The 14,087-nt window shown below is 33.7% G+C and overlaps 1 protein-coding gene across 2 annotated transcripts; it reads left to right on the top strand.

The window, feature by feature from the left end:
- Nucleotides 1-2,238: 2,238 nt before the first annotated feature.
- LOC138304862 (uncharacterized) lies at nt 2,239-13,300 on the top strand. 2 transcript variants are annotated; one of them, XM_069245208.1, is made up of 9 exons: nt 2,239-3,093; nt 3,604-3,655; nt 6,437-6,762; nt 7,653-7,703; nt 7,998-8,042; nt 9,543-9,593; nt 9,776-9,976; nt 10,613-10,789; nt 11,491-13,300. In XM_069245208.1, exons 3-9 carry the CDS (start codon nt 6,459-6,461, stop codon nt 12,126-12,128), a joined length of 1,467 nt encoding a protein of 488 aa, XP_069101309.1. In that variant the 5' UTR covers nt 2,239-3,093; nt 3,604-3,655; nt 6,437-6,458; the 3' UTR covers nt 12,129-13,300. The 2 variants fall into 2 exon arrangements, with proteins under 2 accessions (XP_069101309.1, XP_069101298.1); XM_069245197.1 differs by lacking the exon at nt 3,604-3,655 and having other exon boundaries at nt 2,240-3,093.
- The last annotated feature ends 787 nt before the right edge of the window (nt 13,301-14,087 follow it).

Genomic DNA, 14,087 nt, shown 5'->3' with positions numbered 1-14,087 from the left:
AGATCCCCTCTTGACCAAGATCAGGGTGTGTGTCTACATCGTAGACAATCACTATCCAATGTGCTTACATTGACAAAGTAATTAGATACTAATAAATACACTGAGATGGTCACAAATATCGGTTCTCGTTGTTATATGTGCTTGCTCGGCATGTGTGGACTGACATGTATCTGTAGAAGGTTATTTTACGTTATATTAACAGCCAGAGTCATTTACGGACGTATCAGGTTAAGGAGAAGAATGAGAATTGGAGAAATAACAATGAGTAACTGGTAACTTGGGGATGTTTCCAACTTACCACCTAGAGGTTGTATATTAGTGGTAATAAATTAGAACTGTGTATCTACTGTCCACCGTCCATCAACCGTAACCATTTGCAGCTTAAATATCAACTTGTCACTGGCAAAAGGATGAACAAGCAAATACATGTATACCCATTGCCTACAATTGAAAGTCAGCTCTTTGTGACAGAAATGACACTTCGTATTGGCCCACATAGAACCAAAAACAAGTTCAACAAGTTCATCTATAGGGTCTATGACTATAGTTATATAATTCAAATTGCCAATGAATTTGTACTATATTATTATTGTTTTAATTGTTTCAAGAAATAACTGGCGTGGGAAATGGAAACAGACGGGAACGAGGAAGCCATGTTGGCCCACAATGAATTGGCGAATTATCTTGCCAATCAGCTTCTGGACACAGAATTGAAAACATTAAAGTTTCTTTTTTGTGATGCTCCACTTACACGCAGAGAATTACAGGACATTAAAGAAATGCCCGAATTATTCCAAGTACTTCGCAGAGAAAATAAAATAGCGGTAGGGGATTATGTATATTTTACTGAAAGACTGAGGAAGGTTCATCTGAGACTCGCTAAAGAAGTGGAGAAGAAAGAGAAAGATATTCAACGTTTGATGAATAACGGGTAAGATCTTTATAACACAAACAACTTTGGGAACACGTTTACTGCTAATACAAGTAATCCCGTTAAAAAATGTTCCACCGCCGACAGAGCTTAAACGATACTCATCATTTGAACAATAATTGGTATCTAATCGCAATATATATGTCTAATAAACACAACTCAAAAATAATATAAAATCATTCATTTTGCTGTTGGTGCATGCGCAATCAGTACTTCATTCCATATAGGCTATAGTGCCACGGATTTTTTTCGGGACGCAATTCATTATTCTTAATGGTTTTTTTTTATCTTGAAGTAAAATCAGAAGTTCAAAATTTTCAATGGTGATAATGGTGTAACGTAAGTAACTTTTGTAACTGAAGAACAATTCTAATTCGTCTGCTCCTGTTTTTGATAGAGAAAAAATACCATTTGTCAGCGGTGGAGCATCTTTAACTATTATCGTAACACATTTATTGTTACTACTTAGATTCTTGTGTTCTCATTGATATCTTTAATTTAGGTGATATTTAGGGGGAATTTTTTAGTTATTCATTAATTTGTAAGAATTTCGGTCTTTATAGAACATATACATTAGAAAGACACTGCATCTTAAGATAAATCTGAGAACATTGCGCCCGCCATGTTTAAGGTATACAGCTACTATAACTGTAACTGTAACAAACGTAATACTTTATTTGTCTTGCTAACAGATCCAGATAACAACGTACCTATTGTGCTACCACCCGAGAACGATCATGTGCGTGAACAGTCTAACAGAAGAAAAGTTTAAATTTGGACAGTCTGGAGAAAAGGGCACTTAATCTACGACCCGGGATCTTTGAATCAATTAATTTGAATCAATTGGCGGGTTTGTTATTTTATGTCCTGTCTGTGATGCCCAGAAACCAGAATGATGATGAAAGGGATAAAAATGATTTAACACGAACTACCAATTATCTAACAAACATTTATCAGGGTAGAGTCTCTTGTCATTACAACCGACAGATGGAAATAAATTGATGAATTATTACATACTGTAATGTTTGGTTATCTATGTGCATATGTCGTTAACAAATTTCTTCTTCACTCAATGCGATTCTTTGTAAATAATGTGAAGCATCTATGTCAACTACATCAACGCCTTTCAGATATATATTTCCAATATTTCGTATGATATATTTTAAGGAATTTTATACATGAACAAAACGGTAAGTCTCGACAATAAGTAAAGAAATTATTGAAGAAATATTGTTTACATCAACAGTCTTCTTATTTGTTTTTAAACTTTTATTGACAACAATTATCAACACCTATATTCTCATCCAATCTCAAAAAATCTTTTTATTTTTTCTCCATCTACTTTTGTTTCTTTTGTTTTCACGTATTCTTTCCATTGTCCTCTTCCTAATTATAGAGTTTATGACCTTTTAAATGTCATGGATTACCATCTGAATCAATACAATTCCAATGTTTCAAAATCATCCTACTAATTTACAGATATTACTTTAGTGATATTACTAAAGGCCCATGTGTAAAACAATAGTAGAACGATATATAAGTAACAGGGGGCATGATTTACAATAAATTTAATACCTGCCTCTGTCAGGGATCGAACTCGGGACCTCTTGAATACTAGTCTGACGCTCAACTAGAGAAGTTCTGTCTAGCCGAGTGGTATATTGCGACTAGTATTGTCCAGGGTTACATGTATATAATAAATAATTACCATACATATTTTTTCATTTATTAAAATTGATTTGATGCCTGTAGATTGTGGTTTGAGTTTGCAGATACCACCTTTCCTATACGGTGTTTGTACAATGTACATGGAGTTACTGTTTACTATAGACTACACCAGGACAATATGTACATGAGGTGGTCACTGATTTCTATAGCGAGCTGGACATTTTAAAAACGGAGCTGTCTTCAGGCTTCAAAGCTTACAATAACTGTACATTTTACCAGGTAAATGAAATGCTGGCTCATATTTAACCCTAACACTCTCTCTACAGTCTATTCATAAACTCCTCGTGATATGACGTCAGATGGATGAAATAACAAATCACGTGACACTATTTTAAGAATACTGAGAAATCCTCATCTTTACTTTCGTTTTTGTTCCAGAAGTAAAATAATTATTTTAAGAATATTGAGATTTTTCACGTCACAAGGAAGAACATGTAAGTGTTGAATTCATTACTAATATCAAAGTATAACGACTACACTATGTGCAACAACTGAACATCTTCATATACATTTTACGGAAATAACCAATAGGCTTATTTCGGTTTGTCGTGTTGTATTCTGTAATATCCATTGTGAATACATATACATAAGGCAGGTTTAGATTTAAGTGTATTTAGATTACCACCTTCCTAGATATTTATCCTGTTGACCCAGTTTAATGTTAGCTTTGTGTGACTACACGTACATATAGGTTGACTATAATATAGCTTGATCACTGAAACCCTGCCTAGGGTACCTGTGTTATATGTTAATGTACCAAGACTGATCAAACACGGTATTAGTTGTGATATATTTCCTTTTGTATGAATGAAAATGTCGGCAATGTGATCTTAATGATCATACATCAATATCCCATAAACTAGGCTGAATCTACATGCAACAGGTTTCGTCGTTTTGTTATTTTTCTTATTTTCAAAGAAGTAATATCAACGGTTGTATTCCAGATAACACTGGTCCTTATCAACAAATGTCTGTATCATACGAATTACTTAGTATGTAAGTAGTAAATATGGTACAAAGATTATTATATAGTATTATAGTTCATATGTTAAAACATTGTGTATCAATTAAATATCTAAACACAAAATATCAAGAATGCGAAAAAAAGTCACTTTTCTATCGCTGGCGCTTTCAGGAATGTCCCATATTCAGGCGATGTTTTAATGTCTTAGAGACGACATTAATTAACAACGTTATACACTGCATATTATAACTAGGGCACTAACTGATAGTACCGATTGGAATGGATTAATTACTTTACATGAAGGGGATAACTTTGAAAAATAACAAAAGTCCTGGTATTGATGGTTTTTGTACCGGAACGGTTATTAGTTTGAATTTTATTTGGTGTTATGCAACCTTAAGATTTGGAGGTTTTTATTTTTTAAGAAAGTTATTTCTCTTTATTGGAAAAAGCATGCTGCCAGGTAGCCGCCATTATTTCAAGAAGTAAATAACATAAGCAATAGGCTTAATAATGAAAGTTTCAAGAGTGTATATTCCTCCTAAATATGTTAAAATATTGTAATACACAGGCAATATGTCTTCAGGTAAATTTGACCTGAAAAAATCTTGACCTGAAGTTGACCAGAAATTCACATGAAATTCACATGAAATTGAGGTCAATTTCACATGAAGATTTTTTCAAGTCAATTTCAGGTCAATTTCACCTGAAATTGACCTGAAGAAATCTTCATGTGAATTCAAGTCAAATTCTTCACCTGAATTCAGGTCAATTTCGGGAAAATTCTTCATGTGAAATTGACCTCAATTTCATATGAATTTCTGGTCAATTTCAGGTCAAGATTTTGATACACAACGAATCCGTGCCTTCTGGTAAAGTTAAGTGGAACAAAGACTTTGATCTTGATGAGGCAACTTGGTCTCAAATTTACAAAATTCAGTTCTATATTACTAAAAACACAAAGTTACAATGGTTTCAGATCAGAATAAATTACCACATCTTAACAACAAACACTTTTATAATTCTGAAAATGAACAATAACTCATATTCTATGGAAGTGTAAAGAAGCACAAACTCTTTTAGATCATTTCAAAGCTCTACTGGAAGTTTTATTCATTCCTTTTGGTTTCAATAAACAAACTTTTATTTTCGGTCTATATTCCTCCAGCTCCATTTCCATCAAAGCTGACAAGGAATTTCTGCTAGTTATAAAACAGTTTATTTATAGAATGAGATGTCTTCATAGGAGAAAAAGGAGAAAGAGCAATAATTTATTTTTGAGAAAGATTGGAAAATAGCTAAACTTTAACTTTTTATTCATACTCCTTTACCCTGAAATATTAACAATATAAAATCATCTCTCTCTCTCTCTCTCTCTCTCTCTCTCTCTCTCTCTCTCTCTCTCTCTCTCTCTCTCTCTCACTTAAATTTCCTCTCCTTTTTTCTTTTCTGATGTTTTGCTTTCCGTCTCTCTCTATATATATATGTTTGATAATATAAGGCGTGTGTATGTACGTTGTATATATGGAAAATGAAAGTGTCTCTGTTTTTCATGTCAAATGTGTTACAAAATTTGAAAAAAAAAATACAAAAACAAATACAAAAAAAAAATAGTATCGATTTTAAAAGTTTTGCACAATCTCTTAGTTTACAACTAAGGGATTGTTTTTAAACCGGCACTAAATCCATTGTATAACGTTATTATCTCCCCCTTCTTTATTGTTCAATCATATTTTACGTCACAAATTAGTCTCTTAGACATTAAAACATCGCCTGAACAAGGGGAAATCCTGAAAGCGCGAGCGATAGAAAAGTGTCATTTTATTGTTCATCTGTGTTTTGTGCTTAGATATATTAGTATATATATGGGGCAAAGACGGAATTCAGACAGTGTGGACAAAAATGCCTCTGGTATCCAGTAACGATTAAGTAATATTTTTGCATGTGTTAATAGTGTAATCTGTTGTGCTGGAAATTGACTAGAAATCCAATGTAACGTCATGACTTGTCGTCAACAAACAATGACGTGACTTCTAAATGTAGCTTGTTTTAGTTATGTGATAAAAATATCTTATAGTTTTGTTCTTTTCATATGAGATTTTATGAAATTGGAATTTTAAAAATAAAACCTTCTAAGACTCTTTTCACAAAACCTTATATGCAATGAAAACTCATTTAAGATCCTATATACGATCTTTAATGAGTGTTCATTGCATGTGAGGTTTTATGAAAAAGGTCTAAACGTGTTAGTAATAGAGGGTTAGCTCCACTTTGACTTCATTAAAAAGTGGAATGGTTAACTTCTCACAAAGTCAATATTGGGAGTAATACTTTGCAGTGTCTGCCCGGAAATATTCGGCATTGTGGTTACAACTCATTGGCTATCTTATCTGGTAAATAAATTAAACAAATAAATGGCATGAATATGAAGTCATCTTAACCAACGAATTTTGGAAACAAAGCTGAATTTGTTTAATTTTTTTTTAACTTATCTTACGCAATATTTTACCTACACCTTCTACTGCACAAGATATACATGCCCTAAATCAAAATAATTATTGGAAAGTTGACACGAATATGATGATACTCGGATGGTCGAAATAGCTTGAGATGAACGTTAACTAAAATTTTCCTCCGACCAGCAGATACTAAATAAAGTGTGCTTCCAATTACACCAGCTCTAGAGTAGAAGAGTCAACTAAGTCCGGATTTAACCTTACCCTATAATCAGCACGTTTACTTTTAGCGTTACCAACGAGTCTGTGATCTAGGTGTCGATTGATTTACCATCATTTCCAAACAATTGTTTTCAGGTTTTGAGAAACTACAGTCAAAATGGAAACAGAAGTGAAAGAGGAAGCTAATTGGATCGAAAACCAGATGACAGATTATCTAGATACTCAAATCTTGTCTGACGTATTCAATAGAATAAAAAATCTATTTAATGACGCCCCACTTTCGCGGAAGGACTTACATGCTATTAATACGATACCCGAGCTATTTTTAGCACTTCACAATTACAAGAAAATATTCTTGGGTAACTATGGATTCTTTACAAAAAGACTGAAAACAGTTAATCCTAGACTTGGTACCTACGTTGACCAAAAAGAAACAGAAATCAAACTTATGTTGAATGAAGGTGAGAACAAATATATACTCAATGACTTATAGAAATAATAAAAGTTGCCACATGTCTAAGTAGCCCATTTAACAAATATTTATTACGGTAACCACATGCACTTAAACATTAACTCGTCAAAATAATAGGAAATACGTGCATACGCTCAGTGTCTACGATTTTAAGTCAGCCCTGTATAAATGTCACCAACAGATGGAGCAACGGAGGACAATAAACAGCTATATAATACACTAATGTAGACCAGGTAACAGTCAGAGTCAACTTTGCAATTACAATAGGTAAAACTGACTAACTACTTTTACCTAATACAAAAGATTGGGTTACCACATTTTGTGCACAGCCTAAAACAATGTATGTTACGAACCACCAGATGTCAGAGTAAATAACCGTCTGGATCCATTTTTGTGTCGCCCTTGCGTACACTTAGGTATCACTATGTCGGCGTCGGTGTCGTCGGCGTCCGGGAAACGGTTTCCGTGCGATAACTAAGTATCTATTGTCCGATTCCAACCAAATTTTATGTATTGTTTTATATATTAATGTGATCTCGGATGAGTTTTATAATGGTCAAAATCCTTCAATATTTGCAAGAATTACGGGACTTTAAAATCGTCAAAACAGATAAAACTATGGTTTCCGCTCGATAATTTTAGTATTTATTTTCGAATTTCAACCAAATGTGGTATATTGCTTTATATTAATGAGATCTAAGAGTGGTTTAATACTGGTCAAAATGCATCAATATTTACAAGAGTTTTGGACTTGATAACTTCACTTAATTATTAACAATATTTTCAACTGTAAATAACATTTTTTGTGATGCTGTTCAGGCGACACATCCTCTTCCGTGGAATTCTTATCTATTCTATATTTCTATGATTTACTTGTAGGTACACGAGATTGTCTCCAGGAGAGTACAGGGGTTGACAGTCATAGTACAGGTTTATTGTGTATATTAGTAATAAGAATGTAACTATATAAAATAGTGCATATTGTTGGAATAAATCTAATGGCATTTTATTTCATAATGTTTAAATACTATCAAAACTAAAAGTGATATGTAAATATGTTATTACAATTTCAATGATACAAGAGAGTGGAGCGTTTCCATAGAAAAGTTTTATTTACCGATTCACACCGTTTTGATGTAACTTAAACCAGTTTAAAAAGAACTATTCTCTCTTATTGGTGTGTAACTGGTGCATAAGATTTATGTTTTATTTTGACATTTTAAGGACATATCCAGCCCCCACAAGAAGTTGTTCCAGAACAAGAAACAGGTGAGGCTCTTACATTCCTTTGTATCAGTGCTCGGTGTTATTTCATCTGAATCATCAGCAAAAATATTCAGAATATGAAATTCTAATAAAACATATTATAGAGTATCATTGGAAATCATTTGTCAGGATAGATACATTATTCAAACAAGAAGTCACGGCACAGTTTGGAGTAAGAGATGGGGAAACGACTGCCGGATGATTCCATTTCGAATACGACAGTTTAGTGATTGCTATTCATTATGAAAGCAATCAAAAGCACATATCAGGGTAATTGTAAACTTCACCGTTTCTAATATAATGATTGTCGTGTGATATCCACAGCTGTTCTATTATACAACACATGTAAAAAACATAATACGGTCATGAGTCAGTCAGCTGAGGCAATTATGAACGTTTTCAATGGCTTCGTCTGATAAAGAAGTTTAATTATCAATAACGCATTTACTTTCTTCGAAAATTGTCACAATTAAAACAGGAGCTTACAAAACCGGTTTATTTTATGAACAATGTGGAATAGTAATTAATTCTTACGAGCATTCCGTCATCTTTAGCGTGAGGAATTCTCATTTAATATACCAAACAGAAACATTTCCAGTAGTCTTAAAATAACTTAACAGTACAAAATTTTCTAACAGTATGGCTCAAAAGTTTCACGACATGAATATCAGCATTCATATCATAAAAGAAATATTCTAATTTCATTTTTATTATAATTTTCTCATGAAACGTTTGTGTTAATAAAACGCAAACATACATGTACTTATAACATATCAACACAAAAATGAATTCGAACGTATGGTGTATTGTAGTAGAAATCAAAATGAAACATAAGCAAGTAACACTAAGTTTAGATCCCAGTAAAATGTGTTATTTACTACCGATTTTGACCGAATAGCAGACTTATCGTCACCTAGCTGTTACTAAGTCATAACGATTGCCATCATTAATTGCCATGCTTGATTAACGTTTTTCCTTCGTAAGCTATCAAGTCAAATCACCTGTCATGTCGCCATTTTTTAATGTGAGATCGAATGCAAAGTCTTTAAAAGAGTTGCTTACATCGGCAAAAACAGACTGAAATAGGAACACGTCCTATTAAAAAGTATGTGTCCCTCAGTCTCTATCTCTAAGTATCTCCCTGTCTGCACGTGGTGGCGGAAAAACTTGATATTTTGTGTTGTTGTAAAGGTTAGTAAGACGCTAACGCGTTTGAAGAGACAATGCACAAATTATTCAAACATCTGAGTGACCAGGAAACAGACACTTTCAAAGGAACATCCATTCAATATAAGTGCATGCAATTAAGAGCGAATGATGTTGTACCGACTCAAAAGATTTATAGGCTATCTCAAAGGAGTAGATGTTCGGAATGTTGTTTTCATGATTTACTAGAACATCATCGTTCTCACGCTGCCATGTAAATAATAAAATTGAAATGTAATGCTGTTGGTGTTAAATGTATGTACATGACATGTCATTATACTCGAAATTCCTTTCCAGGCCATACCCAGCTTGTCCGTGAAGTTGTTCCTGTAAAAGAAACAGATGGAGGTAAGTCAGCGTGATTTTGTGTAACGTTTATCACGTTTTCATCCATCTTTCAATATTCAGCTAATAAATAGAAGCATATAAAGCATGGAAAATATTATCAAATGCTAAAACGATTGTTCTCAGTATGATTGATATCCTTTGTTAGTCACAATTCAAACTTGCCATGTTCTAACGTTTACCAGGTACTGCAGGTAACTTCCATAAGAGTGAGAACGCGACACTATCACATTCCACCATAGAGGCGATGGGTATACCTGGTTTGAGGAAGTCTATTGGACTCATCACTTTAAAGAAAGACGGCTGCTTATTGGAATCGACCACAGGGTTTCGTGTTGGAAAAAACTATCTCATGACTGCATATCATGTTTTTAAGGAGATAATAAGTAAGTAAGAAACTTCTACTAACCTTACAACACTCGTGTCGCCTGAGGCTGTGTTACATGGCTAGCCACGGCGTCAACAAAATCACTGCTTTCTCAGTATTTGAACACCAATTTCAGAAACCCGTCGGATATGTATCATAGTAAAGGACACAGGTAATGGGATGAACGTTCAAAATGGCAATTAAACGTATATATATCAAAACAGATGTGTTGCCTATAACATAAATTAAATTAATATTAATTTCGACCTGCTATAGGATGGATACGGTGATTATATCACATTTATTTGTTGACAAATCAATAAATCTACCGGAAAACAAGTCGATTCAACGAGCTGATTTGTCAACCTAGGCTAAAAATTGGGATCAATACTGTTGCATTTAGCGTAACTATTTCTTTAGAAAACGTTACTTTCAACAACAACAACTGTCAAGTTTTGTTTTAAGATTTCATTTCAGAATATTTTATTGTCAAATATTAAAGACAATAAGAATTAGACGACAGACAACATATCTTATACACGTCCTCTCCCTAAAACACGACATGACACATAGTTATACGTAACCAATATTGTTCATGTGCAATTTGCCGATTAGTTGTAGAATAAAGTCATGATTTGTATTTTTTATTTTGAAGAAATCGTCTGGGAGCGGATATTAAAAAAGGCAGAACAAAGTGATAAGAAAGAATCTGTTAAAAAGAAACTCCAAGACCTGTTTGGGTTCCAGTCTGGATATTTAAATCCCAGGAAGCAACCGTTACCATTTGGACAGTTGTTCGAATTTCTTAAAGATCACGAAGTACAGATAGAAGGTATGGAATATGATTAAGTATCTTTCTAGTTAAGTGCCATTCAGATAACGGTATCGATGTCATTTTACTTTTACATGCATCATCTTATCAACTCATCGTTTCATCAACACTGTGCATGTGTTTTAGCTAAAATTATTTTATCCCACGCAACTCCTTTTTTTTTTATTAAATCAACATTTACAATTTGTGTTTTGGTTCTTGCTTGCCTTTGTCTTATCCTGATCTTTTATATACAGTCATTTTTATATCACAATATTGGTGTCTGACTTGTGGTTTGACCCTGAATGACCTTGGTTGTCGATTGGCCGTAAAACTGAAACAAACAATAAAATGTTTTGAAATAATGTGATGTTGATAATATTTTATGTCAAAACTGATATAAAGCTTATGTAATACAAAAGTTCATTTTCTTTCAAAGTGTATTATTCTTCCTAAAATATATACAGTAAAACACGGCTGAAACGAATCACTGAGGATCAACAAAATTATTTCGTTATATGCATAATTCATTAAACATTTATTACAGACATCTTATAAGAACCTCAACGGTGAATGACAATAACTACGTTATGATCATGAATTTGTTGTAAGCGTGTTTTACTGTATAGTCTTATTTCCAAGCACAAGAAACGTCTCGTCGGAAACAAAACAGTATATATGATTTTAGTCTTTACTGAGAGTGATTTATTTTACGATTGCAGTGTTCGATAAGTTGTTTAGGCAAGCTACCAAGGTAATGTTTGGAATTAGAGATGGTAAAACAACTGCCGGAGAATTCCGTTTCGAATACGACATTCCGTTTGCTGATGTTGACCATGACGTCATTGTTCTGAAGATGCAGACAGGAGAGAGCATTCCCCCGCCTCCGCTTCAGCTAGAGAAGGATAGTGTTAGAGATATCGTACATCTAATTGGGTATCCGAAAGGGCAGACAGAGGTTGACCTACGCTCTGACATCAAATGTAGCGTTTATGTTGACGATCAAGGACTAAGATCGGATGTCACGAAAGCTATTAAGTGGTGGGAGGATCACAGAAACCGTTCGGTTCACGGTGATTACGCTGTATGTCGTTATGGCGATGGAATGAATTGCACAGTCACTGGCAAGATGTTTCTCCACACATCCAAGGAGTTCGAACGCAGATCCTCAGGATCTCCTGCTGTTGCGATCATTGATGACAGATGCGTTGTACAAATGATGTACTTAAGAGGCTATCCAGAGTTCTGCTACAAGGATAAGAATTTCCCTCCGCCACAGTACCTGTTTGAGGCAGGTGTAGCCATGCCGGTTATAACAAGGCTTCTGATCGATTGTTGTCCAGAGGTCTTAGAAGATTAAATCTACACACAATGCAACAACAAAAGATTGACTTAATACAAAAGGATACTGGTAGGCAATGCCATATGAATGGAAATGCCCACGAGAATGAAACGTCCTTGGTATAGACACGCACAACGAATACGATTACATAAAATAATAAAAACAGTAATACTGTTTACTGTTCATATCATATTATGAAATTGTGTTCGTTTTGTGTGTCTTGATAAAGGGGCAGATCGCCTCGAAAATTTTACATGTGTTTTTTTTCCACACGGTTGGAATTACTTCTTTATCCCATATTTACCATTTGAAGTAATTCGTATCATCTATACTTACGTTTGATGGGATCCCGTGTCATTGGAATTACTTCTTTATCCCATATTATTATCTTGATACATATTTACATGAAGGTGAATTATTAGTTTTCTTGCATGTCTTGATTTCGTGCGAGTATATTTGTATTAGATGAACTTTGATTACTACAATGGCAATCAGGTTATGACAAACCAAATGGACTTCATTATCCCACCAACAGTATGTATTGTGATATCATTAGAGATGATTGTATATTGCACGTCATTGTTTTTGTTTTGTTTTGAATTGAATCAAATTCAACTCGGTATACATATATGAAATTTCTGAATTATTGAATCTATTGACTACAGCAGTCTTTTGTCTTTCTGTGTGGAAACAAAAAAAACATAAACAAAAAACAAAAACAAAGCAAATAAAATGAAAAGTAAAAACGAGATTGATGAAGGTAGTAAAGAGAGCTTAGCTTTATACTAACAGCGTATCTATGGAAGCATTAGTATTTACTAAGGTTACTAAAAATGTAAACCCTTTGTTACAGCGTATGTGATATCTTACACAAACGTTTTTGAAGGTAATATGTCCATGTATAACTTCAAACATCCACTTTGGAATGTCATTGATACGTATTTCCATTAATTTTATTTTTATACAAAACAAGTCTGTAGGTCGATAAAAGCCGACATGTCATTTGACTGTTACAATGGCATTGCATCTTCATTATCATAAATAAACAATCTCAAGGCATCAGACACTAATAGTGCCATCTTTGAGTAATTACAGTGATATTTTTTGTGTTTCTGAACATCTGTGATATATTGTCAGGAAGTTTTTTTTACATTGATGTGTATTAAAAAATATACAATTGCTTCATCCAACATTCGGTTTCGTTTCCATCCCTTTGGGATAGTGCATAGATAACACATATTCGTATTCTACGCTGATGTATGTAATACTATGCAGTATAAATTTAAGTTTTATGGTTAAATTTGAGGAGGACGTCTTCGTAATGTCTATAGCTTATCTTTGGATTCTGAACCATTAATGTCATTTCCATAAGAACAGGTGTTATTCAGGTGCCAACTTATTATTGCAAATAGTAATATGCAGGTCTGAATGGGAGGATTCGAATTGCACATCCGATTTCATCGCTCAAAGGTCTTTTATGTTTAATTAATTGAAGAATCTGGTTTAATTGAATCATTTGATACGTGCATGTATGTTGATTGTAAGAAGATCGATAACCCGAGCACACCACCTTGAAGTATCAGCTTGGGATCATTGTAATGTAACAATAGTAATTTAAACTCGTTATTTCCTAACATGGATATATTTGGACAATTAATCTAATAATTTAATATTTCAGGTAACAAATACATATACCAATGCAATAGTGTAGTAGTCGCCATTTCAAACGATTCTTTTCAAACATCTGTCTGTTTTCTTCAGTACTGGCCGGTATTTTTCCGATATTATCAATTCTGTCAGTAATATTTTCAAAGCACTATTGTCTCAATCTGGAGCCCTGTGACAATTCAACATATACGTCAAAATATCCTTAATATAACCTATTGATATAACACTTTCTGTTGTTGCTGTGGGATAATTATCGATGTTGGAACCTATGTTGGTGCCTGCCGAAATAATAAGTAATGGTTTTCACGA

This window comes from Argopecten irradians, chromosome 1, assembly GCF_041381155.1.
Source record: "Argopecten irradians isolate NY chromosome 1, Ai_NY, whole genome shotgun sequence".
NCBI lineage: Eukaryota > Metazoa > Mollusca > Bivalvia > Pectinida > Pectinidae > Argopecten > Argopecten irradians.
The sequence above is the reverse complement of the archived record's forward strand: the minus strand, read 5'-3'. Positions and strand labels throughout refer to the sequence as shown.

Coding starts and splice junctions, on each gene's coding strand:
- LOC138304862 (XM_069245208.1), top strand. CDS start 6,459: ATGGAAACAGAAGTGAAAGAGGAAGCTAATTGGATCGAAAACCAGATG. Junction 6,763..7,652: donor CAAACTTATGTTGAATGAAG/GTGAGAACAAAT, acceptor ATTTACTTGTAG/GTACACGAGATTGTCTCCAG. Junction 10,790..11,490: donor TCACGAAGTACAGATAGAAG/GTATGGAATATG, acceptor TTACGATTGCAG/TGTTCGATAAGTTGTTTAGG.